The sequence below is a fragment of the Spea bombifrons genome, chromosome 1 (assembly GCF_027358695.1).
Source record: "Spea bombifrons isolate aSpeBom1 chromosome 1, aSpeBom1.2.pri, whole genome shotgun sequence".
In the NCBI taxonomy this organism is placed as follows: domain Eukaryota; kingdom Metazoa; phylum Chordata; class Amphibia; order Anura; family Pelobatidae; genus Spea; species Spea bombifrons.
The window spans coordinates 55,514,433-55,541,921 of NC_071087.1; the positions used below are offsets into that span (position 1 = coordinate 55,514,433).

At 38.2% G+C, this 27,489-nt stretch overlaps 1 protein-coding gene across 1 annotated transcript in view; it reads left to right on the plus strand.

The window, feature by feature from the left end:
* FRAS1 (Fraser extracellular matrix complex subunit 1) overlaps window positions 1–27,489 on the plus strand; it is a 171,796-nt gene that overhangs the window by 44,570 nt on the left and 99,737 nt on the right. The window contains exons 3-9 of the mRNA XM_053461676.1: window positions 15,266–15,373; window positions 16,173–16,265; window positions 20,038–20,197; window positions 23,808–23,941; window positions 24,887–24,970; window positions 26,457–26,558; window positions 26,933–27,124. Of these exons, the coding sequence (XP_053317651.1) occupies window positions 15,266–15,373; window positions 16,173–16,265; window positions 20,038–20,197; window positions 23,808–23,941; window positions 24,887–24,970; window positions 26,457–26,558; window positions 26,933–27,124 (873 nt within the window). The remainder of the gene's footprint in view (window positions 1–15,265; window positions 15,374–16,172; window positions 16,266–20,037; window positions 20,198–23,807; window positions 23,942–24,886; window positions 24,971–26,456; window positions 26,559–26,932; window positions 27,125–27,489) is intronic.

The window sequence follows — 27,489 nt, forward strand, 5'->3', positions numbered from 1 at the left end:
TGTGTACCTTCCTGCTCCCGGGATAGCCCGCCCACTGCGGGGAAGCAGAGCCGGTTGTGGAGATTGCTGCAGGACCGGGACCCGGCGGCACTGTGCCGTCCCAAAGCAGATCCGGTAGACCTCTTCAATTTTCGGGAGGAGGCGGGGCCTAGCGGGGTCACACAGCGTCATGCTGAAATCCCGTGGGAGCTGCAGCAAGCGCCTGCTGAGGCATCACGGTGAGTGAAGTGCCTGAGTATATTAGTGTCTGGGTAGGTAGGTAAGTGTCTCGGTGGGTAGGGAAGTGTCTGGGTGGAAAGTGTCTCAGTGGGTAGGGAAGTGTCTGGGTGGGTAGGTAAGTGTCTCAGTGGGTAGGTAAGTGTAAGTGTCTCAGTGGGTAGGTAAGTGTCTGGGTGGGTATATTAGTGTCTGGGTAAGTGTCCCCCTATATGCCACTCTGTCCCATGATATGCCTTTTAACCCCCTATATGCCAGAGTGGCATATAGGGGGTTAAAAGACATAACATGGGGCAGAGTGGCATATAGGAGGGTATAAGGCATGCCTGGGGGCAGATGTGCATAACTTGCAGCAGATGAGCATAACTGGGGGCAGGTTGGTAAATAAAAGGAAATTAAAAACAAAAAAAAATAGACATGAATTATTATTTACTAGTAAAACTTTTTTCCTATAGGGTCGTCTTATAATCAGACTTTTTCTTTTTTTCCTAAATTAATATTCAGATTTTGGGGGGTTGTCTTATAATCAGGGTCGTTTTATAATCGAGCAAATACGGTAAGTGCTTGGAAATTTACACATTAAACCGTTTTTGGTGTACTGGGTGGTAAGAAGACAAGAAACCACTTTTCTGGTTACTTGGAACGCAATTTAAGTTATAAAGGAGCAGTCAAACCATTTTTTTGTATAATCTCACAAAAGGGAAACAGTTACTCCGCTATACATCCAGCATACTGCTCGTCATCACGTTATATGTGCTGGTCTGCAACATGTGAAATGTATATGTGTCCCGCAAAAACTGATAGGACAACGCTTCTACCAGAAGAAACATTTTTGCCTGCAATATTTGAGCACCTAAGCCATGTTTTCCAGGACACATATACATTTCACATATTGGAAACCAGCACATGGACAGCCCTGTAGTATGTGGGATGTATAAATTCAATTATATATTATATACCCCAATGATAACAATAATATTGCTCAAAACAACACTTTACATTAGTTACTGGAGTATAAAAAAAGAAGTATATGCATTTTGAGCGGTTAAACAGTTTTAAGGTAAATTGTGACATTATTCCATAATACCTACCATTTATTGCAGTCATGAAATGTAAGCACAAGCAGCTTGGGATTAATATGAGTTCAATATGAGTCTGAATATTAGAAAGTGTTTGTTATAATACGAAATCAGAACGTGTCGGGATGTTATTAGTGATGCAAAAAGACTCGGAACCTCCAAATCTGCTGCTGGCTTACGTTAATATGTTTTCTCGCCGCATGTATATATATAGAAAAAAAAGTCTTCATTACACGTGAGGTTTTCGTTACTAAGCATATGTTTGCACATATCTAAAGGGATGGGGGATTCCCAAGAGCTGAACCAAAATCCTGATGGTAAACAACATATGTAACAAATGCCCGTGTCATAAATAACATCTTGAGAAAAGGCACGATAATTTATAATGTATTTATTATTCTTTTCCATTCTGGATCATGCTTCCATAATTGAATTGTGAGTAATGGCATTGCCTGAGACACAGCATAGTGTAAGGATGCAGCACTGTATATTACAATCTGTGGGGTTTAGCTGGTGCCTATGTATTAACTGGTTGGACCTCTGGTTCTTTGACACACACATACTGAGAAGTTTCATTACTTTTTTAATAAGTTTGGCTACTTCTGTACACTACCTATTCATGCTGCAGATAAACCCTTCATCCCTTTTTCTGTATGTCTGTTGACTGATTTATCTGCAGGTAAACATATGGTTGCTTGAAAGGTTTGCAAGTTATACAGGAAAAAAGAACACACAATAACATTTGGCTAGGTTGGTGTTCCTTTTCTAGACCAGGGATTCTTTTGAGTTTCTGTATGGAACATAAGATGAATAGGTTTTTTTTCTCATTCAAGATGGATTTGTGAGGTGTGTATATCACAGCTACTGTGGCTTTCATTTCTCATCTGTCTTCACTGGTAGGCAGTATGTGTCTTCTATTTAGATCATATCTGGCAGGACATATGTGAAAATTGGAGAAATAGCTTCTTCTTAGCTGTCTCTCTCTCTCTCTCTGGCCACCCAATTGTGCTATTGTTGCATGTTATGAATGTGGCCCATAGAATCCTTGTATGAAAATGTACCAGGTCGCTTAATTTGGGCTTACTCTTTAGAGTTGCCCAGACTGTGCTCACTAATGTCTCATAGACAAAGATCTGATACATGCTGAGGAGCACACATCAACCTCCAGTTGGGTTGTAGGGAAAGTTACTGATGGCTTCCAACTGCAACTCACCCCAAAAGGCACCAGATTATTATCCCTAACATAATTCTGCCTTGTATCCTGATCCTACAGTTAAGCTTTGAAAACTGTACAGCGGTAATAAAAAGAAAAAAGATGAAACATGGCAAATCATCTGAAATAATGGACCTCACAATTTAGGTGAACATTGAATGTATGTTTGAAATGGATACCTATTTTTCAAAGTAATTTTTTTCAAAGTAATTTTCAAAAATGAAATCAAGACTATAAAGAATGTCACGGATTAAAATGAAAGTGGAAATAAGTTGCTGGTAGTGTTGAATTGCCTTGTAAAGTCCCAAGAACCAGACCTTTTTCTCAGCTGCCTGCTCTCCAGGCCAATGCCAGTTGGCACAAGCATGACACCAATGGCTCTGCACAAGCACAAATTGAGTAGAGATGACATACTATGGTTTATGCATGTAGTGACACCATAACATCACCTAATGTTGGTGTGTTCAATCGTGATATCACACGTTTAGGTGTCCAGGTGAACGAAAAACAAAAGTATGCCATGATCAAAAGTGGCATTTAGATCCGCATCATCCCTCCTTGCCTACTAAGCTCCCTTTCAAAATGCAGTATTGCATCCCTAAGTTTGTTAGAAATATCATAATTAAACAACTATGGATTACATCTTAACTATTTCAGAACCCATTAGTCTACTTGATGCTCATCTTACTGGCACTAAGAGGTTAACAGTGAGAGAGATAACACAAGTGTAATTTGGCATGAATTTAAAGAAAGTAACAGAAGAAAGGGAACGGAACTAATCAAAATATGTTGGCAAAGGCGGGGAGAGGGAGGCTGATAATAAAATGACTTGTTCAGGTATTTGGAAATTCTTATCTATGGTATGAAATTCAAGGTCAGTAAATGGGTTCTTTGCAGTGATTGCCTATAACTGCTATACAGAGTCTAAAAAAATAAAAATATATTATGTAATGTAATGACAAGTGACAGACTAACCTCCTCCAGCCTGTAAACCACTGAAAACATGACCTATAGGTGGGACTGGAGAAATAAACCATGCCTATAAGTATAATAGGAGGTATCTACCACTAACATCATTATCAAAAAATAATAATTATTATTATTATTACCGGTATTATGTCTGTTCTGTATGGTATAGTTATGTAATTGACTATAATGACAGATATAACAACCTGGCCTGGGAGATAATGTTTTCAAATTCCCATGGTTATGTAAGCCCATTCCTATGTGTCTGTTAATCTTACATACATCCATTCTACTCTTTCCAGCCCTTTGTGGTCAGGATTGATTGAATAATTGAACCCACCACTGGCACACAGGGAAAGGGGCCAAGCTGTACTGCATGGTGTTTTATATTGAATAATAATAATAATAAAAAAAGATATTACTGTTTCTTTAATCATTCAATGAATTGCTTCCGTCCTTCCGCCATTAAAGTTTGCCAGAGATGTTTCTCTTTTCAGAGGTTGCGAGTTGGGGGACTTTTACCTTGATGCTGTGTATTCAAACTTCTGAAATCCGTAAGACCAGAGTGTCTGTTTATATATCCTCTTCTGTATGCCCTAAAAATACATTATTTTCTAGTTTCTAGTCTTGTAATTTGATTTATTTAGGTCTAATAATTACTATGGTTATAAAGTCTTGTTCTAAAAGAATGTTGATTGCATTGCAATATTAAGGTATTTTCTATCATAATCTCCATAGTTTTTATACCAATTACATAGGAATTCCATGAATGTTCTCTCCTTGTTCTTCCATGGAAACTAATGTACCAACAGGATGGGGGTTTACCAATAATGACTGCTTAAGCGTAGCTTGAAATGTTTATCCTGGCATCAACAACAACTTAGATGAAGGTATAGTTTAAGCGGTCCAAAATTGGCATGATAAGTTATGCATAAATCAGGGACATCTTATCTCATTCTCATTATGTATAGTTAATGTGATACCATCAAATACAATAATTCACCTTCTGTTGGCTTGAACACATACTTCAACCAATGTATCAATATTAAAAAAAAATAGCAATTACTCAAAAGTGTACTCCTCAGTATTTCTATCCCTGTTACTAAAACAACATAAAAAAGTAAATTAAAAAGAAATAAAAAAATAATATGCAAAGCCGGATCCTTCCAGATAACAAAGCATGTTCAATCAAGCCAGCTTGTTTATTAGTTAAAGTGGTTTATGATAAAATGACCCTTCATAATTCATGAATTGTGTAACCAGCACACAGTAATTGTGAGATGGGGTCCCCCAGGAATGCTTGTACTCTGAAAGAGGGGTATCTAGCATTAAACAGCGCACAATTACTGCAAGCCAGTCTGAGAAATGAAATGTACAGTATCCACTTACAAATGCTGGCACTTCTTCAATGGAAACCTATCTATAAATCATAATTACAGTCAGCAGACTGCATGCTATTATTAAACATTATGAATAGGCTTCGGCGTAGCATGCGCTTGTATTATGAGAGCCAATGAAGACTCCAAGCTGCTCGGGTGTAAGGCTACTGCTGTTCATTCATAGATCGCAGTACCTGCTTTCAGTCCCCTAAATTGGGTAGCAATGGCAATCAAACCTGTTTTGTACAGATTATTTAAAAGGGCTATTGAATCCTGAAGAAGATCTCAAGAATGGGAAATGTTCTCTCTATATGGCCTAGCATAACAATCACTGCTATACCTTTCTTTGGTTATATGTTATAACCAATATTCCGTTGATGCAATCGATTATTTATTTTATTTTAATTAACTGTATTTCTTTAATTACATGTATTATGTTTTCTCTGTAACAAAGTGAGTTTTCTGTTCTCAAGATTGTATGTACCCTTTAATAGCCCATCACATATAATATAGTGTAGTGACTCGCTAATGGTGGCTACCTAATGAGGGACATTCCAGCACTTTAATGTAAATGACAGCCGTCTCCACTTTAATTAAATTAATCAGCAGATTAATTGCACTGATAATGTAAAGCCTGTGTTCATGTAACTTGAGTTGGAAGTCAGTGTCAATTTCCGAACACGGAAAGCACAATGTTAAAATGTATTTTTATGTATTAATGGAAAAAGCACATTGATTTTTTTTGACGTACGTGATTTATTAAGTGGGTTAGTTCCTTCCAAGTAGCAGCTACCGTATTTGAGTTAAGGAACATTACTTAAGTTACAGTCCTTTTTCATAAACAGGTAATTAACAGGCAATTTAATGACAGTTATGAGAATCTTGCTAAAAATCATTTTCACGTAATGCACATAATGATGACAGGATGTACTTTTCTCTACTAATAGTCAACATAATTGACTGTAAAATGGGGCAAATATTACCACGCTTCTATTTTGTTGTTGCTTTACTGATGTGAATAATAAGAATATGCAATTTCTATATTTAAGTATGTCCCGACTTGTCACATGTCACTTGCTAACATTATGTGCCCACTAATCTGCACACCCAATGTGATGTGATGCCACGTGTGGGTCTGTTCAAGTTACTTGGGCAGCTTTGTGACCCCAAAAACAGGTACTGCCATGTCACAACAAGGTCCTCACATTCACAAAGGTTTGCAGTACAATGCTAAAGTCAACTACACAATGACATTCACTCCAGCACTGAGAAGGACTACTACACACACAAGTCAAAGAGGTTAAATACACACAGGAGTAGACTGCAAAGCCAGGTAGGTAAGTTGTTAGCTGTCTGTGCAATGTTTCATCTATATTGTATTCAGTCTGCTGACAAAGTGGAGGCTGCCTCCTCTTCGCATTCTCTTTAAATGTAACAGTGCTGGGTGGGAGCTGTTACATTGGATCAGTCTCAGGAGCCAGTAATGCCAGCTCCTACTTTCAGGGTAGACCAGACTTTAAGAATACAGCCTAGGGAAAGAGTTTGAAGGCAATAATAATAATAATAATAAAGAATATAACAGAGTTTGAATTAGTTTGCAGATTTCCAAATTTTGCCCACAATTAACCCTTTAATCACATCAACTTTCTAAAGGTCTTTTTAAGGTGATAAAAGGTTGAGCCATTTTCCATAGTAACAGGAAAAACATTCTTTAGCGCATCTAAATAACAATAATAATTGTCTAGATTGTAAACTCACCTTTTGTTTCTCTATGTCATCTTGTTATGTCTTGCTTACACTTTGTACAGTGCTGCGGAATATGATGGCACTATATAAAACAATAACTAATAATCATATATATACATATATATATTTAAATAATCACTTTTACTGAGAAGTGCAGATTAAATGCATTTTCTGGGGATGACTCCATGTGAGCAAAGCAAGAATTCTTGGAAAAATATTATTTTATTTGTCCACACAATGGAAAACAACAGGCCTCTAATGTCTAATTTTCCTATTCTTCTGGGCTGTAATTGAGGCATTGGGGTTGTAAATTTTCAAATTAAACATGCAACTAAGTACAACATTTGCAGAAAATGTTGATACATTAAAGCGCCAGCACTGTGTAAGCCTATATGGCCAAAAGTCATTAAAAACTATTATTGTGCCTCAGAGAATCTCAGATGTGTATTGGCTAAAATTGTTTTGTTAGCTTTTGACAAGTTATTGTTATTTATTCTGCTCTGGAGTGAATTTAACTTCCCAAACACTTAATATTTCAGCTACTAGCATCTGTGCTTTGTAACTTACCAACTTTGTAAAAAGTTAGCATTTTAATAACTGTGAATTTTAATGGCCTGCTTATCTGAAGGGCAAGCTTTGCATGTGTTGATATAGAGCAGGTCTGCCCAGTATTTGTAAGCCATGGGTCATACTGTTTTGGCATATGTTCAAAGAGTAATAAAAAGATTTGGATTCATAGTAAAGAACCTTACAGGTATTTAGTTACACAGCCTGAAACTCATCATCCTTAAAAACCATGGCTTTGGCTGTAAGATGTGCCTCTCAATCCCACAACAAGGCTATTTTGAGGTAGAAGCAGTAGTCTCCTGCTTGTTCTGCAGATATAAAGCTTTGCTTTCTGGTCCCTGATGATGCTTTACTGGTTCTACCCACGTAATACAGTCTATTAGCTAAGTACACCTTCCCAAAGGTTGGCCTGTAAAAAGGTTGGAAGCAGGGCCGGCCCAAGACATAGTGTCGCCTGGGGCGAAGTTTGAAATAACGCCACTGCTCAATATCTACCCTTCCTCTCCCTACCTTCTCATTATCTACCTCCCTCCCTATTATCTACCCTATATCTCCCCCCTTTGTACTTCACTTACCTTCCAGTAGTCCTGCGGCAAGAGTCTCCCTGCTCTGCCGCCGTGCGCGCTGCTTCACTGCTGAGCGCCGGAAATGACGTCATATTCCGGCGCTCAGCATTATAAGCCGGCACCGAGACCGAGCTAGAGGGCTCGCAGAGGAGAGAGAGGGGCGCAGAGCGGGTACTTCAAAAGTTTCCCCACTCTGCTCCATAGCAGGGCCGGCCCTGGTTGGAAGGTATGGTCTCAGATATAGGAGTCATTTTATAGTTCGATTATATTGGCTTTGGCAATAAGATCACTGTGAGAATTGACACGTGTAACATTTTGGGAATGTTAAAGTATTGGCTGTGCTTTCAGATGCCAAACTGGGCCACAAAAAAAATTGGCAATTTACATCACTAGGCAGAATCATTAACAATCTCTTAACTAATGAAGTGGTTGTGGAAACAGTGCCCCACTCCCACATCTTATAGGCAAAGCATTAACATGCCAAATCCGTATGTTTATTTTGCATGCTTAAGTACTTTGTTCAATGGACCCAAAGACAGGCATTCCAAGTCAAAAGGTTCTTTACATTCTTAAGATTAATTGCGGAAGCTCATAAAAAAAGAAATCGCTAAGCTAACTGGAATACTGAAACTGGTTTATTTCCTGCCCAAAAGCATGTTTGCATAAGATTGATTTTTGATGGAGCCTGCAACTGAGATATTAAATTACTGTTTTTGATGATGAGCAATCAAAATATCTAACATTGACAACTCAATAAATAGGCATTTTCCAGAAGAGCAGTCTACGGGCAAAAATAAAACACTCACTCTAGTTTGCGAAGAGCGGAATTGATATCCCTAAATAAATTAAAAGCACTTAAATTTGCATTCCTCTTTATCACTTTGGAATGTTTATTGCACGGAAGAGTATTTGATTGTATCAAGGTTTAGGGCAATATAATGTGTGCATTGGTAAACTGGATTCTACTGGATGCTACAAAGTAATTCTGGTATTCCAGTGTTTGTGCCAGCTGAAATTGAGGGTCAGTGAGGCGATCACACAACATTATGGGTCTATTCACTAAACCCCAAGTTGCTAAACAGGAATATTTTGATACCCAAACATTGTTGATGCAGAAATAACTTCCAGGTATCTTGGGCACACTTCCCGACTGATCATGCTCAGCTGGCTAACCTTCCCCTTCCAAGGTCACATCTTGGAGTATCCCTGCCTGGCCACCCTAAAAGATAACCTGTATGGTCAGAAACCATGTTGAGATGACACTCACTGGAGGGCTGGCAAGGAGGTTGTAAAAGGTTTTTTAATTGTTTTTCCGTATATTGTCGCTAGTGTGATGGAAGAAATGTATCTGTATTTGCCTATGGGCTTTCTAGACAGCCCCATTTGTGGCATTTAGGACAAATGCACAGTAGTTGATATTCAACATTCTGTAAGCCACATATGTTCTTTGGACTTCACTATAGTACTTGATTACCAAGCCAGGCGTGTTCCAGGGTTAAAATCTTCCAGTGTTTGCCTGAAGACACATATGTGACAAACATACACTGCATGCAGTCCCATCTCAATTAAATCAAGGGAACTGTCATAGCATGTCACAATTATAACATGAATTGCAAACATGTAATATGTTGAAAACCTAGCATGTGTCTCACATGGATATGGAGTAGATGGATTCCATTATAACTGCAGAAAGTCAACATTCTCATTGCCCCCTTTGTTCCTCTACTCTAAACATACACAGTCAGAATGTTTCCTGCTTTGTTTAAGTCCACATACATCCAGACAATCACAATGAATGCACATTCTGTACATTTTCATTCACAAAAGCTTACCTTTAAAAGAAAATAAAAAGCTTCTGGTCTTTGGCAATAAAACATTTGTAACAACCCGTCACACATGGCAGGTAAATATCCGTGTGGTCCTGGCTTTGCATAGTCTTGTTCTGCTTTTCACTAAGACTGAAAGAGTTGACATTTTTCTTAAGTGTGTGTGTGCTTGTGGTCGTATGTAAACCATTGCAGGTGTCCTAATTAATTTTAGGATAATAATACATATTTGCTAACATTTAAAGGAATTCCTTGGACACTTCAGCTGTGTAATCACAGTATATGGCATATTTAGCAAAGCAGAACATGTTTTTTGCTTGTTGATCCAAATGTACTGCTTTGAGCCACAAAAGATTCAGAAAAGAGTAATTTTTCTTGAATGCCATCACCAAAAATGCCATCTTGATCACCGTAAGAAATAAGTAACTTTAAAAACATCATGTGGCTGTAATGCTATGGTAACTGAAGATTATTTTGTGCACACAGCTGGTGGGTTTTGCTATGGGAAGACCCAAGCATAATATATTTTAACATTTTTCAAGAAAGGTAAACCTTTGTTAGCCATTCTGTGTACTTAAAGACCAAAAGGGACATGAAAATGTGTGCCGTGATAAAATTCAAAGAAAGCTAAAACTGTCCTTTAATAAGTTAGATGCAGTTAGGAACTGTAATGATCCAGAAACCAGGGAGTGTACGGTCCATTACCATTTCACTGGTGTCTTTTTTGTGTGCGCGAGTATTAGCAGCCTATAGCACATAAAATGCTAATGCTGTCATCCATCCAAAGATCCAGAATGCAGATAAATGTAAGCATCTTCTAGCAGCTGAAAGCACATTATATGGCAAAGCAAACATGTGCAGAACCAATTAATGAAGCATGATCCAGCTTATTGTCAAATATTTATTCAGTGGTGATTTTCTGTCGATCTAATCTGGATTCCTCTCCAGGGGCTACATCATCCTTGTTCCCCCTAGTGCCAAACACAGCCAAGTGGATACAGTGCGGCTTGTATATACTGTTAATAACCAAAAGGTATTCCTAAACATGCAGATGTGTAATGTAACACAGTGCTGCAGATTGGACCCTGAGCAAGCATTTACTTGCCCCTCTATCATATAATCACCATCCAGGTGAAAGGTTCTCATGCCACATGTGAGGAGCACAATACTATGTCACATAGCAAACGAATGGTGCCTGACCTGAAACGTACATGCAAGTCGTGATCAGGGCCAGCCTTAGGTATCCCCCCCCTTGTGCCCCTCCCCCATAATCACCTTCCTTTGTCCACTCCTTCACTGTGCCACACCACTCTTTTTCTCTCATGTAATTCAGGTATAGATCAAATAAACAACACATGGAAACCCAGCATTCAAGTATAGATCATCTGAATAGGACATACAAACCCTGTATTTGCAGTTATATATTAAATAAATAACACATGGAAACAGCATTGCAGTTCATCAACTGAAAATCACATTCAATGTCAACATTAAATGTATAGATCAATTAAATAATGCATTGAAATCCTAAATTGCAGACATAGATCACAATTTACACACCCCACACTGCCCTGACACCCAGATTGCACACAAAGTATTTGCCCTGGAAAATAAATTGCACACATAGGACTTGACCCAACACCCAGAGTACATCGACAGGACCCGTCCAGCACCCAGATTGAATACATAGAACAGCTTGCATGTGCCATCTTTGTTCCCAAACAGCTTGCCTGTGCCATCTTTATCCCCAAACAGCTTGTCAGTGCCCCTAAAGAGCCTGCCTGTACCAGCTATGCCCAAAAACAGCCTGACTGTGCCATCTTAGCCACAAACATCCTGCCTGTGCCATTTTTGCCTCTAAACAATCTGCCTCTGCATATCAGTTTACATTTTTTAAAACAGAAAACTCTTGTGATCTATGCAAGTGCTTATCTGGCATACAGTCCACCGACCAAGGTTTGACAGAAATCATCATTTAAATTGATTCCATGCTACAAAACTGCTAAAAGGGCACATTCAATCATGATTATTTTTAGGTACAGTACCCGTTGCTATACCTTTTGTTGAAAGTGTGGAGCAGGAGACGTTTAGGGAGGGTCCCCTAATATCCCCTGAACAGTCCAAGAAACTGTGAAATCAATGGAGGTTTTTGCTGCTGCCACACAGAGTTCAATTGTAGCTCCTCCTCATGACACTCTTCCCCGACGAGGTTGCTCTTGGGTTATGGTGGGCAGACAGTCCCTAGCCACACATCCCCAACACAAGTGTCCCCTTTGGGACACCAGAAATGTTGAGGGGTATGCGTTATATAGAAACGTATACTGCCCACTGAAGTCCGTTATATTATTTTAATTATAATCACACCAAAACATTGAATAGTTTACATGACTGACATCTTCCCATTTGGCTAATGTCTTTAGACATACTTATTCTGGTGCCATGTATTTTGTATAATGTTTCATTACACATGGTAGTACAATATGTGTACTTAGCAATATGTTAGTTGACTTTTGCTGTTTTATCGCCATGTGCAATACTGAGGTGTGTGAACAGCTGCAGATAGTTTCAGATCTCTTTACTGTGAAGGCGATGGTAACATTATTTCCAAGAGGCAGACATTTCACATCAAAGTAGAATGAGCCAAGTGGTCAGCGCTCTGCGGTCTGATGTACAAAGCTGGGTATTACTGAACTACATGCTTTGAAAAGCTTGCTATTTTCATAGCATTACTAAATCCCATGCATTCTGTATTATCACCATATCATCATTGAAGAAATGATTTACGGAGCAAAGATTTATCCTTTTTGACATATATTTTCCATTTGCAACATTTGTTGGATCTAGAGAAGTGCCATGATGATAGGTCTTGGTCATATTCAGAAAGCCACAGAACATGATGCTATTTGCTAAAATAATACCCCCCAACAATCCTGTATCTGGCAGCATAGTCCAGAATTCGTACACCTGCCCTGTAACAGGCAACCAACTTATATGTAAGAGTTTTAATTTGTGCTCTGTGTGAGTGCCCTGATAAGCACTATACATTGCTTCCTGCGGACATGGGTGCCCGAAAGGTCCATGTCCTTACTGTCCTAGCTTTTAATTCCCACATGTCAGGAAGTATGTAATGTTATACCTAAAGAACAGTAAAGGTAAACGGGAATTATTAATGCTATTACAACCCACCGTACAACTGAACCTTCCACCCCTGGCTCTATTAGTAGTCTGTAGTGAACATTAGTAGTCATATATGAAATGTCATTTTGGTGCTGTTTTTGAAATCTCCATAGAAACCAAAGGAGTTGTTCAGTTGGTAGGAACTTTTCATCTGTTGCTATGGCAAAAAGGCAATTTTTTATACCTGACCTTCATTGAATTGTTCTGGAGATGGAATAACTGCCCTCTAAAAACAAAAATAAAAAAATCGTATTCTTTCTGTAAGTTTTTAAGTGCCAATTTATCTAATGTGTGACTCTTTTAACCACACCTGTGAAATGTGCTTTAACAGGGCTGATGATATAAGCCATCATTAGATTTACATGCACAAACCTGTCCACGATGCTAAATAATGCAATTTTATGCTGTATTCTTTTTATCTATTCCAAATTATGTATTACTAGGTATATCTTGGCATTGGCCAGTGAAAAAAAATTAAACGTAAGGCTCTGGAGTATTTCCTGTTTCAAAAGCAGAATATTCTTAGGATCAGAAGGATTGTTCCATCTTTATCAAAAGAAAGTGCTCCACATAAATGAAATGGATGCTTCCTCCCATAATTAAGACGTATTATCAAAATGACTCCAATGTTGCCTTCCACAGCTTAAGAATAGCAGCTGCATCTAGTATTGTTCGGCTGCGTTAACTTATTTCAATTGGTTATTACATTGTTTCGAAGCTGTATACTTTTCAGTCCTTTTTATGGAACCTAAAGCCCTAGTGGTTGGTTTAACTTGAAAGGGGCAAGCCACTGGAAAGAATAAAGGATGGCACAGCTTGACACGGGCAGGACTGCTTTGAATCTCAGCGTCAGATCTCCTAGGCTGACTGTGGAAGACACCGTGGGGTTTCTATATAAAGAGTCTAAAAAGTGCCCTTATTTCCATGGTAACTGGTAGAATGACGCTGCTGATTGGACCATTCTATTAGCTGACATAGCAGTTGTCACCAGAATCACATTCGATACAGAACCCCAATAATTTTAAGACTTTGTTGACCCATTTGGTTTAAGCGAGATTGATGTTTTTGAATAATGTCATGCCACTTTTTCATGTCAGAGCCACTTTAATATAACTGCTGTCCTCTCTGTTCCTTATGGAGCTGTCAGCTTCCATCACAGGGGTAGAATAATTATGCAAATCTGCCCCCTCCAGCAAAGCAAACATTTGGGACGGTGACAGCTCACCTTAAAGATCTGCTGCTATTCACATTGAAGCAGCAATGGCCTACAATATCAATTTGTTAAGTTAAAACGATGATCACCTTTACAAATCAGTAAAGTAAATGCAACCAATATCAGGTTTAACATTGGGTGGATGTATTCAGTGGAGGCTCTGCATTTTTTATGATCTCTATGTGAAGGAGCTTAAAATTGCGTCTTTAATTTAAACAAATTGCTTACTCACATACATATGGTTACACTTTTGCATCTTGAAAACAGATTATAGGAATGCAACATTATATAGTATTTGCTTAGATCTATGTCTTCAATTTTCTGATGGGAACTCACAGAGCTGCTTAATCAGCTTCTGCAATAGTGCGCTACCGTATTTGTGTTTCAAATATCTCAGTCATCAATGCCTGGGAGTTCATGGTAGGTGACCGCATGCCTGAGAATCATAAGTAAACACAGTGGACGTTCTTATGAAATATGCCATCCAGCTAGTAGACAAGTAGCTGTATGCCTCTGAGCCTGGAGACTTATGTTCTGTTGTAGTTTTAGCTGAATGCTCACTAATAAAATGTATGGATGTGTGTCGAGATGGATCACTTGCCTCTGCACCCTATAGGCCGAAAACCCCCCCAACATTGTTTAGTGATTTATATCCAATTTACACATGAGGCATTGCTCAGCTGCTGTACATGGATGCCATAGAGCATTCAATATATATAAACCACTTGAGCCTTAGAGTTTATTGATTCAATGGTGAAATATGTTGTGTAGGTCACAGCAGGGCCCATGGCATAGACTCCGTGTGAAATAGTACCGCTATCATTCTATCCTTTGCTGGCAGAAATACATTGTTCATTATCACATGCTAAGAATATAGGATCCTTCGAGCCCTTTAAACGCATCCTTAGCAGCGAATAAGGTCTATGGTTCCCCAGCAAAGTGAAACTTTGGTTATTATCACTACACTACCTCATTATTACTTTAGGACAATTTTTTTGAACCACATCTTAGAAACGTCTGATAAATTGACCTCTTTTGATTCCTATTTTTTTCAGAATGAGGGGAAAAGCGTATATGAAAACAATCAGTAAAATCCATTATCAGTTGCATTATTCTTCATTGTAATTTCAGTAATGTGATAATTGAAATTAATTGTTTCTGCAAAATTACATTCTTTTCATAAATCAATTGAGAAGGTGCCACCATAGGATTGGTGGCAATGAGTTTAGAGGGCATTTTGCTGTAAATCGTGTTATCTTGAATTTATTGAATTCAAATGTTGGACTGACCATTGTTTTCCTTTATTCGTGATTACAGAACAACACTGAGTGGAAGCCGGAGTCATGCTTGGACTGCACTTGCCACGATGATATTGTGGTGTGTGAAAGCGCCATTTGCAGAGACCCCCAATGTGACTTCGCAAAGGTATTATGATATGCGGCACCAGAAGTCATAACAGAGTTTGTCTCATTTCTGAAATGTAAAAAAGATGAAATAGAGACATCTGAACAGAGCAATATTTCATTAAATCCTTGCTTTGAACATAAGTGATTTTATCAGCTTCAACCACTTTGATTAAGCTACAAGTGCTCATGCTGGGGGATCCGAATAATTATGGTCAGATTGTGGCTCTTAAGGCCTGGAGTTTGGCACCTGTATATAAACTGTTAATATTCATAATTTGTGCACCATTATTACAAACCATTGTGTTCTTCACACATCATTATAATGCACAGATTTATTATTATGAAGTTGGTGTAGCTCCTCAGCTCTATGACAGTGCCTTAAATTGGGATTAGGCAGCCATTTTTGCAATAACAAGGAACATCACCTTTAAATGGGCAAGATTAACAAATAGACTGAATACGCAAAATTTGATGCTGCCTGCACCCATCATTTTTTAAGTTGCTTGCTTGTTTTGTGTTCTCCCAAATTGACTTGCCAGATAGCTTTGACAAAAAAAATACTCGCTACCAAAATGTCTGAATAATAAGAAGCACTGATCTTGCACCATGTATGAGAAAAACAATAAAAACATTCATTAAAAATATATTTCTATAAAATTTAAGTTAGTAGGAATAGTTTATATGCCATATTTAAGATTAGGGTTTCCAGATCTAATCTATTTCAATAATTTTAATACAAATTTAGTATGGTTGTTTTAGGTAAACATCAGCTCATTGATCTTTGTTCAAAAAATGATTGTGAATTATTCATTCTTCAGGGAGAAATTCTCCGCATTGAACATAACAAGTGTTGCCCTGAATGTGCTTCAGGAAGTCATGGATTTTGCCAGCACGAAGGAACAGTCCATGCTGTAAGTATAGATCAAAAGTTTGCAAATGTACCATCATTTTTTTCTTTTCTGCATTGTTGAATATGTGGTATTACATAGAAAATAAAAGGACATTTTTTGTTATTTTGAATCGAAATCTCTGTTTTTGGAATGCAGTATGGATCTGGATACAATATGCAGCTGCCCCCATATGCATTTTCCCACCTGCAGCTATTTTACATGCTGGAGATGTGATTCTTGCCAAACACGTCTCCATGCATATGATATACTTACCTCCTGTCAGCTGCTATGCTGGCTCATTGAAGCATGCTTGGAAGGAGCTTCCATTGATTTGGGAGCCCTTTCCTACCACCGATTGGCTTCTTTAAGCAGTCAGCCGGTGGCAAGAATTGACAGACCACCGTGGAGGAGGGCAGCTGCAAGGCTGCAGCTTCTAACTCATGTAAGAGTTTTTTTAAAGAATACATACTAAAGTACTCAAGGACTAATTAAATATGCATTCTTCTTTAATCACGCTGTCAGGGACAATAAATTGTTCCTTTTAATCACCGCACGCTGGGGGAAGAAATGTTTCTGTGCAATCCAGTCTGCTTCCTGCTCACATATACAATGAAGTATTCACTTTCGAGCACCATCAGTTCTGTCGGTGTGGAAACTCTACCTTTTAGTTTCCTCATTTTAGACTCAGATATAAGACATCATTTTACGTTAACAGTGCAACAACTGTGTTTCTGATTTGTAGATAGCTCATGCATAAAATGTCATTGATTAGAGTCTAGTTAACAAATATTAAAAAGCCTATATGGAGACATTGCGTCATAGCACTATTCTAGCCCTTTTTTCCTAGAAATTCCATCTTAAAATGTATTGACACAAAATTGATTCTATTGCAAAGTTTTAAAAGTGCTCTTATCACCATAGCAACCAAGAGAATGATCCACTCGGCAGGGACATTGGTTGCTATTAAGATAAGCATACCTGATAACTCTTCGGATTTATCTCAGAGGCTCCTAAAATAAGAGTTGACTACCTGTCCGCATGTTTGATCTCCTTGCAGGGGAGCTGCATTGGTTATGGCAACTCCCCATCTGGCTTACGGCAACTCCTTGCCGTTTGTGAAGCTATCTGGAGCTAGCCCTGTCCCCTTGTTTCAGCTGTGAAGACCACCAAACTATAAAAAAATCCTATTAGAATTTAGTTATATTATTTGTTAATAACAGATATCCTGTTTTTAGTATTCTATTTTCGCTGTCAGTGACTACGTCAAAAACAGTCTGATTACAAAAGAGTATTCTGAGTAGTCTCATAGACAAAAATGGAAGTGGTCAAAGACTTCCAAACATTTATGCAGCATAGTAAAATTCCCCCGAGCCCTGAGTCATAACACCCCAGGCTTATGTAAATGAACATTTTCCAGATACATGCCAGACCTATGATCAAAACGACGATTTACATGTTCCGTATCCCTTGAAACTGGATGGTGCCATTGTTTATGCAGAACACTGTCATTTATAAGGACACTACAGCTAAAAGGACAAAATGTTTATTTTATATATTTAAGATGTTTTGTGGCTCGTATTTGCTAGCATCCATGACCTTGATACAGGCCAAGACTGATACAGGCCAAGACTGATACAGGCCAAGACTGATACAGGCTAAGACTGATACAGGCCAAGGCTGTCATTTTTTCCCTACCTTCTATAAGACCTCAAACCATACTCGATTCTTAGAATTGCCTTATGCCTATCATACATGTAAACCCCTTTACTGTCCTTTGTATAGAAGAACAGGCACGCTTTCTTAGATCACCTACTTTGCATCTCATACAGAAGAGAAGCCATTTTGTTTGATATATTCTCTGGTTCTACGGGTGATACTTGTGTTATGGTAGAAGACACATCCAACATCTCTTAACTATTGTTCAGGATGAACTAGTGTTGAAGGGATAATAGAGTCATTATAGCAAATGTTTTGCATCATGTATTATTGCCCTGGGCAGGTGCAATGTATAGAAAATATAAAAACACAACATATTAGTTTGTTCTTGGCTGTGAGGGAACCGAAGGATTGTCATGGTTGTGAGATGCTTTATAACTTTAATAAAGGCTAGCTTTTCTGTAACGGCATAAAAACTTTTGGATGTCAGGGGGTCACTGAAGTGTTACTTAGACTTTTTAAACGATCAAGACCAGTGTCCATAAATATGTAATTTGACAAAAAGGCTTGATGTAATAACCATCATTCTGTCTCTGCCGGGAGCATCACAAAACTTGAAATATTAACTTCTTCCTCTTTTGGAAAAGAGGAAAAGCTGAGTCTCTTTAAAAAAAGAATATTAGGTATATCTGCACTTTTACCCTTATTTCACAAGACTAAGTTCAGGAGATTTCTTCATTTATGATTTATCTGGGAAAAACTTGCGCCACCATCAAAAACATAGGGGGCTCAATACAAACCTAATCACTTTCCAATGTCCAGAAAATGGCCACTGGCCTCCAAAGCCCTCAAGAGCCTAGACACAAGTAGCGTGGACACAATTGCCAGTGCTTACATGGCATACACAGGTACTTATTGTACCCCCTGAGGGTGGCCCTAGGATAGACTACAAGATGCTTATTCTGGCAATTGTAGAAACATCATTAATATATACTGCATTATATATAGACACGCAGCAGTCTAATGTGTAGGCTACACGTGTGTGTGTGAGAACAGCTAGTCTGGTAGAGCTTGCAACTTTTTTTTCTACTCCTGATTATGAAGTAGATGAAAGATTATCCAAGCGTGCATTTCTTTTATCACACGGAGAAATCGGGTCAGGGCAGGTTATGGTTATTATTTCCACATGACCTCTGTGCTGATGAACATTTTGCCCCAGAAGCTGTGAACCTGGGAACTTGGCCCAGGACTGCAGTCGTTACCATTCAAGTCAGGGAGACGGGCTAAATCACTCCTTGGATGCCCGTTCCCATGCTGCTAAGGTCTCTGTGCTGCAGATTTGGGACGGCTCAGCACAAGGACTATTAATCCTCCTGTCAGGAGAAGTGTATCCAATTTAATACAAGAGTAAGGTAGCTGAAAGCCTAGCCTCTTTTCCCCGTGATAGAGGAATAACACACATTGTGCTGAAAAGCAAAAGGTCACTGTTAATTTCAGTTGTAAGCTACAACCCAGTGCTGCTCATTGGCTTATTAACACCTTAACGCCTGTGTAGTTTTGCCACTTTTACAAGTCGGTTTGTTGCTTCTTGGCTGAGTAATCTTGTAGTCCATGATATATTTGAAGGGTTTGTGTGTTTACAGATCCAATGTTTTAGAAAAGCAACCTACAACTCTGTTTAGTAGGGACAGTTTTTCTTTGGCACAGAAATCCATCCACGGATGGCCCTCTTTTTTTAGGGGCTCAGAACATTTGATAGAAGTGTATCACAGTGTTCTACAAGTCTAATGTGTGTGATCACTAGTAAATTTGTTATTTTTTAAAAATAGAGTTATATCAATAAAAAATATTTTCTGTGGCCATTTGAAATACTGGCCGTTATTTTGTTGGTCTGCTATACACCATGTCTCCTGTAATTAACCCTCAGCCACACTCCTGAATGCTTATAGGGATCTACCAATATATTTATGCTTCATGAAACATCGGGATGTATTTCTCAAGACTCAAATAATTTCCTCGTACAAAATGTAGCTCCAAGATTCCAACAGAAAGTCCATACAATTCCATGGAATATACTCAATCGCTCCAAACTCAGTACATTACCAGAACTGTTCTGAACTTGTTTGTTTTATTGCAGCACGGTACTCAGTGGACAGCATCAGAATGCACTGTGTGCTCATGTATGAATGGGAAAGTTACATGTGCCCCAAAGCCTTGCCTGAACGTAAGATGCCAGCGAGGAGAAGTTGAGCACCTTGCTCCTGGAGAGTGCTGCCCTACGTGTGTGGGAACCGGAGGTAAGTGTGATGACACTGTACTTAGAGTTTGGTCCATGCTCAACAATCTATCAGTGGACTATAGCTCAAAAGAGCACTCTGATTCTTGTGATTTTCTGTGGGTTGTCATTCATGGCAGCTACGGATGTGCTTTTATCCAGAAATAGAATCATTGCTGTAATCATAGCTTGCTTGGAATTTAACTCTTTGTTTAACAGATAATTCTAGTACTAGTTTTTTCTTACCTTATCTTGGATTGTATTGGGCTTTAGTTATCTCAGTTGATCTGGAGCTGTCTCTGGTTAATGCTTTTGATACCACACAGCTTGCTTTTTTCCTTTTTTGTGTTTCTTTGTAATGCTAATGGTTGTCAGAGACTACTTATTTCTTTTAGTAGCGATCTACAATACATACAAAGATGATAGGATCCATTACAACTTTTCGACTATTTTTTCATCCCTGAACTCACACTGCTATTTCCATAGTGTCCTACCATCTTTCTACTCTATCATGTCCAGATTCATCAAATCCACATATCCCAACCACACAACCTTCTGTGCGTAAGCTTCTTCCTTGGTTGCTAGCGACTGTCTGATGAAAAGGAAGTATTCTGAGTTTCTCAAATAGCCATCCAATACAGCTACCTTGGTTAGGCTGATCACTCAGCATGTTGACCCCCCAAAGACCAGTCTTAATGTGCTTGCTCATTACTTTTCTCAGTGTTATGTTGTCACTAGAAATGACTGCCTGCCAAGGTTCCTGCACCTTCTAAGACACCATCCATGGGAACTTTACTGATAAAACCACAACAAATGCTGCTTACGAGACATTAGAATGTTGTAGGTCTGGGTTCCTGAATCTCCCACTTATATGAAGATGATAGCCTAATAAGATACGTACATTGATTGCAGCCAATTCATTCAGGTTAAAAAAAATCATCTTGTCGTTAGTTTTATATCTCAAAAGTCGCATCTTGCCAATAATCTTGCACAACTAAAATAACATTATTAAATACATATTAGCTGAACTGCAAAGTTGACATTTTGTTGAGGTCTCCTGATGGCAATAAAGCATGAAAACTACCGTATATTAGGCACAAAGTATATATGTATAATCTTGGATTCGTATTTCAAGAGCTGTCATTGTCCTTTCTGCTCAGATTTGGACAAAGAGCGCATCTAATCCTTTCATCCAAATTAGTAAGGAGAGACTCTAACAAATATTCCAAAGGTCTATCATAAGAGAGGAGACATGTTGACCAGATTTGTTGAAATGTTTACGCCAAATGCTGTTTGCATGCGGTTACACAGAGACACCTTAAGTCTGCTCATGTCTTGTAGGGTAGAGGTCTGTGCTCTGATGGTGCGGGAGAAGAAACAATATTACTATATTTCTATATGTTACAATATTACTAAAGCTGTGCAATGCATCTTCTGGACCTTTTATGGATGAAACTGTGCAGCTGAAGGAGAGTCTCTGGGGCTGATACATGTCCATTGGATGCTTATGAATTTTTATACGCTGCCTTGCCAAATGATACTTGATTTTTAAAGGTTTTGTGTGTCACAGATAAATATTAACGGGCCATCTAGAATTGCAGTACTAGTCCAACTACTGAAAACATCTACCTAGGGAAAACTTCTTGTATTATGGAATTCTGTTGATCTCCTGCATAGAATACAGATGCTAACTCAGTGTCGAGCAATACATTGTTTGTAAATGGTTTCGCACCATCTTGACATTTTATATGTTAATTGCATGTACACCAACCATATCATTATTAGCATTAATTTAACGATCGTCAGCGGTTTCTAGTTGAACCATATCAAGGCAACGTCTGGCAAATGTATAGAAATAAACTGGCCCCTCCTTCAAGGGGTTAATGGCCTTCTTAAGGAAAGCCTGTTTGCTGGGAGATGATGGCTGCAGTCCTTGTTTGAATGTCAGATTTCTAAAGCCTCCTAGCACCTAGACAGTTAAGTCCACTTATAAAGTATTTTGGCATTAGCTGCCACAGGTTTCATACAGATAATTCTCAGGTCCAATTATTCTTCTGCTCAATACTAAATATCCATAGACAAATTGAAATGTTTTTTTTTTCCCAGAGTCACACTGCCCGTACCCCCCGTATCTGGTCATGCCACCCTGTTATGTTGACAGGCTTGTCTAATTAGGGACACTGGGAAAGGAACGATTGTTCAAGTGAGACCCTGAATCCAATTAGGTACACTTAGTGTGATGCCACTTAGTGACATTTTCTCTCAGCGCAAATAATATGTTATTAAATAGAAAAGGGTCTAGCGTGAATTATTTCTAGTTGCTTAATCAAAGGTTGATTAAAGTACTTTGTACCTGGGGTGCATTGTTTGATAAACTTTAATTGACCACATGCTAAGAATAAATAAGACTAGTGATTTGACAGCTGCGGTCTGCTATGTGTGGTAACTCAGCAGAGAGGTAAAGTAAAGATGCAAAGTACAGACACAATTCAATGCCTGTAGAAATATTACCAGCAAATATAAAGTGCCAATATGTGTGGTGTATCAATTACTCTGTTGCACATGCAGGGTATCCCTTTAAATGCTTAGCTCAGCAATATGTGAACTGTATGTCATGGGAAAATGTGGATGATGTGATGATCCTTCCATTGTCTTAGAAGGGACCATGCAGATGAATGTGCATCTACTGGGTGGGGACCCAAATGGGCTGTTCGGTAAGGAAAACCTCTGGGTTAATATGGCATATAATAAGAAGATGGTTAACCACCTTGAAAGTCAATGAGGTCTACTCTATTCAGAAGAATACAACTGGGCACTCGATTCTAGGTAGGAAACGAAACAAAATAGTCCAGGTCACAAATCTTGACAAAGGTAACGTGACTTCCAACCGTACGTTCTATGGACATGATCTAGCTCCCAATGATTCAGTTCAGTTTGGTTCAGTTCAGTACTCTCAAAAAAAGGCTTGGATGCCTTTTTATTGAACTCATTCAAGGTTATAACAATTGGATTTTAGCATAAGAAATGTTGATATAGGGAAGAATTTGTATTTCCTTTGAAGTCAAGAAGGAGGTTTTTTGCCTCTTGGATAATTATTAGGTTGTTTTTTTTTGCTTTCTTATGGATTAACAGACCTGTGTGCCTGTGTAACTAAACACAAATCTAAATGTAAATCTAGTCCTGGATGAATCACTTTCATTGCAGCTTTACTCTGCTTTTCCACAGCAGTCCATTATTTTATGTCTCACTCACTGTTACTTTTAGATTGCAAGGTTCTCAGCAGGGTTCTCAGTTCCTATTATTTAGCTCTTAGTTTGTTTTTAAACCCCAGTGTGTCCCCAATGTGTAAATTAAAAAAAAAATCAAAATTCTACAAAAAACACCCCTTTTAAGTGTACCAACAGCAGGATTTGTGTTCCTTTTCCTGTAGTATGTGTACCCAATTGTTGGATTAAATTGTTGGGGACAAGGTCGCGTCAGCACTGCTTTGTACATAAATATTAATGATGTTTGGCCTGGTGATGTCTATATCAGCAATAGGCAGAAAGTATATTTTGATCATAAAAAATACTTTACTTTTTTCATACTATTGTTAAATACTAAATTGGATAACTGTTAATTGATTCTTGCAGATTCTTGTTCTCTTGAGGGACACCAGTTGCAGGATGGAGAGGAATGGCAGCTTAGTCAATGCTCTAAATGTACCTGTAGGAATGGCTTGACGGAGTGCTACACCGTCTCATGTCAGCCTCTGTTGTGTGATAAGGTGAGGACCACATTCTCTGGGAACAGGGCTGCTATATTGACATCACCCATTGACTGTTTTTCAGGATATAATCAATCCTATTACTTTGAATCTATTTCCCTTACATATTGAAGACATATTTATTATTATTATTTATTAGAATGTGTTTACTTACAAAGCCCCAACATATTCTGCGTGGCTGTACAATTTAAATACTGGTACATATACAGTATGTAGCAAATATACAGTTACATGTACAGATATGTGTTGAGGACTTCAAATCTAGCCTTATTGCACTTTTTTTTTACAAAGTTACTGGCTTATGAAAGCCTGGTTCATGAATTTATATATGGAATTATATGGGAAATATTCTATTGAAATGTCTTCTTCAAAGGATAACAGACATACTGTACAGTATGTATTAAAGTATGAAAGTGATTATATATTTACAACATTATCTAAACTCGTGTAGTAAAATATTACAGTGGTCTATAAAGCCTTGTGCTACACTCCTCTACTCCCATGGTATTATAATGTACAAAAAAGTAGAATGATCTGATGCTTGTTATTTGCATGTTTAAAACACATTCTGTTATTTATATGCCTATAAATCAGATCCTCCCAAGAGACAAAATAAGACCTAGAGGATCATGCTTGGGGTTAGACTGTACTTTTTATTTATGTATCTCCCATAATCGGATATGTTTTTTTAAATTATCTTCCAAATATATATATATATATTTGACACTTTAATTTTACTTAACTAAGACTGGGTAACCTAAGGTAAACTGGATGACATCACATGTTCGGAATCTGCTTTACAAGCTGCGTATGTTGTTAAAGAGTTATATCACTTTAGACCTGCCTGTACTAGCCTGATAATCATTTGTTGATGGAAAAAGTGTTTTCTTGTCTACATTTCTTCCCCTCTCCATTGACAAATAAGACATATAATTATATTTTTAGGATGAAATCCTAGCTCTCATTCCTGGAAAATGTTGTCCAAAGTGCCTTCCAAAATCCTGCACCATATCTGGAATCAAATATGAGGTAATTCCCCGGGATTAGGTCATTTCTTCATTCATCTTTGTAAAACTACACCCAGCAAAGCTGTCACTGCGTCTGAAATATTGTAAACTCCCTGAGTGGTGTAAGGCTTACTCCTGCTGACTATCTATCAATCTACCTGTCTGTCTTTCTGTCTGTCTATCTATCTATAAGCAAGCAGCGTATATATATATATATATATATATATATATATATATATATATATGTGTGTGTTTTATTTATATAGCGCCAACAATTTATGCAGCGTTTCTCACTGTACATACATTCTCTATCTCTCTCTCTGTATATATATATATATATATATATATTCTGACCCCACTCATGTTACAGGTAGCTAATGTTTCATTTTTTAAATCACAGCAGAGCGCAGTTCGGTCCACAGCAAACACAATTTCTCTTTTTTCATCCAGTATGATTCATACATAATCAGTGTAAAGTCAGATGAGACAATTCTGTGCTGTCCTGCTCAGTATACAAGAACAAACACCGCTACTCTGTGGGGTCAGCAAAGTGGGATTTGCCTTTGAAATAGTATACGTTGCCTGGCGAGCTGCGGTGGTAGAGATAGGAATGGCGTGGGGTAGGTGAGGCTCTGAATAACCTGACATCTTCAAAGGCCCGTGTGCAGTGTGCTGATAAAAGCCACATTTCTATCAGGTTCATCCCCCGTAGAAAACATTTAATATGTTTGCGTTTCTGCTCCGGCGACTCCTGTAACCTCACTGTCTAAGTGTTTAATAAAAGCTCTGCTCTGATAAAGACGTCAGCAAGAAAATTAGTGAGGCCAGCACCTGCATCAGGGATTAACCTTGCGAGCTCCTCATTTGTTCTGGGATTGCACCATTTTTATTAAATAAAAGAGTACGTGGCTTGCATGTAGAATTTGGACAGCTTAAAAATCTTTGCATTACAGATAAATGTTACAGTATTTGTTTTCTGACCTGCCCCTGAAGCTTTAAACACAAATCTCTTACTTCTTCATATGTCTTTTTTTAGACATGCTATTAAATGAGGTTTATTTACAAAGTAGACTTTGGTAGATGGAGTCTTAGGTCAAAGTTCCTACCTTTTGATGGGCCAAGATAGTAAAAGATATAAAATAATATATACTTTTTGGACCTCAGTGGTCTCTCCCTCTGTAAAAAAAAAAAACGCAAAATCTTGCGTGACGTTACATCTTTTTCCATGTTGGCCCAATAAAAGGTATTGACTTTGGCTAAAGACCCAACTCTTTTGGGGGGTGTTTCTGGTTATATCTATTTCCTTATACAGTGGGTTAAAAATTTGAGAGATTTTTTAGTGGACAAACCAATTGAAGAAAGGCAACTCATAAAAAATATATATGTAGTGTTTTATCTGTAATTCCACCATAATTGTACAATCTGTCCTGGTAATATGTTCTTATATGCTTGTACACATATATTGTATATAGCTTGAACTGTTTGGAATCTTTTTTTCCTTCTATCAGCATGGAGCACAGTGGAAAAGAAATGACTGCAGTACGTGTATGTGTGACAAAGGAGATGTCCGATGTCATACAAAAACCTGTTACCCTCTTACATGCGACAAGGTAAAGGGACACGTTCAGTCTTCTGCAATGAAAAGTCATAATCTCATTACTATACTCACTGAATATTGGACATGCATGCAACGTCCTACTGCAAAGTTTGACTATTAGTGTTATCACCGTTGAAACCAATTCAATTCTGTCACGTGGGATGTATTAGATTGTATATAAACTATAGTTCTCAAAGTATAAGGAAGCCATTTTTCGGTAACTTTATTTATCTTTTAGTTAATATATATCTCCATCTTTTGTACCACATAGGGCACATTATTGAGGTAGACTTCATACACGTTTCCACAAAAGTAACAAACTAACAAATATCAAATGTACACACAACAGTGACAGCAACTTGACAATATCTTGTCCACCTTTACCAGGGTCAGACGAAAATACGACGGCCTGGACAATGTTGTGAAGAGTGTGTTTCGTCTAAGGGAAGCTGCATGGTGGAAGATTTAGTCAGGTACCATGGAGAACTTTGGAATGGAACAAACTGTGATTTCTGCATGTGTGACCGAGGCAAAGTCCTCTGCCAGAAGGCACAATGTGCAAAAGTAGAATGTTCATGGGTAAGTCTGCTCTTCCGTAATTGTATAAAGACGAGTTGTTATATATTTTATATGTTTAATGTGCTTCTTTAGAATAATTGGTACAAGCAATTATATTTATAAAGATGTAAACACTTTGAATGTGAACTTGCTTTTCCATTGCACATTTTGCACTTGGTCCATAAGTCTTCTGAGAGACAACAATTTAATTTGTAGAATCGTATGGTCAAAAAATGCATGTAAGTATGAGACTAGATTGCCCAATAGCAAGCAGTGGTTAGTAACGGGTCCTATGGTAAGTCTTTGCTTCCCAGCATATCAAAATTACTGTAAGGAAACAATCTCCATGGGTTTATCCAACTGATTAGACGCGTAAGGGTTGTCTA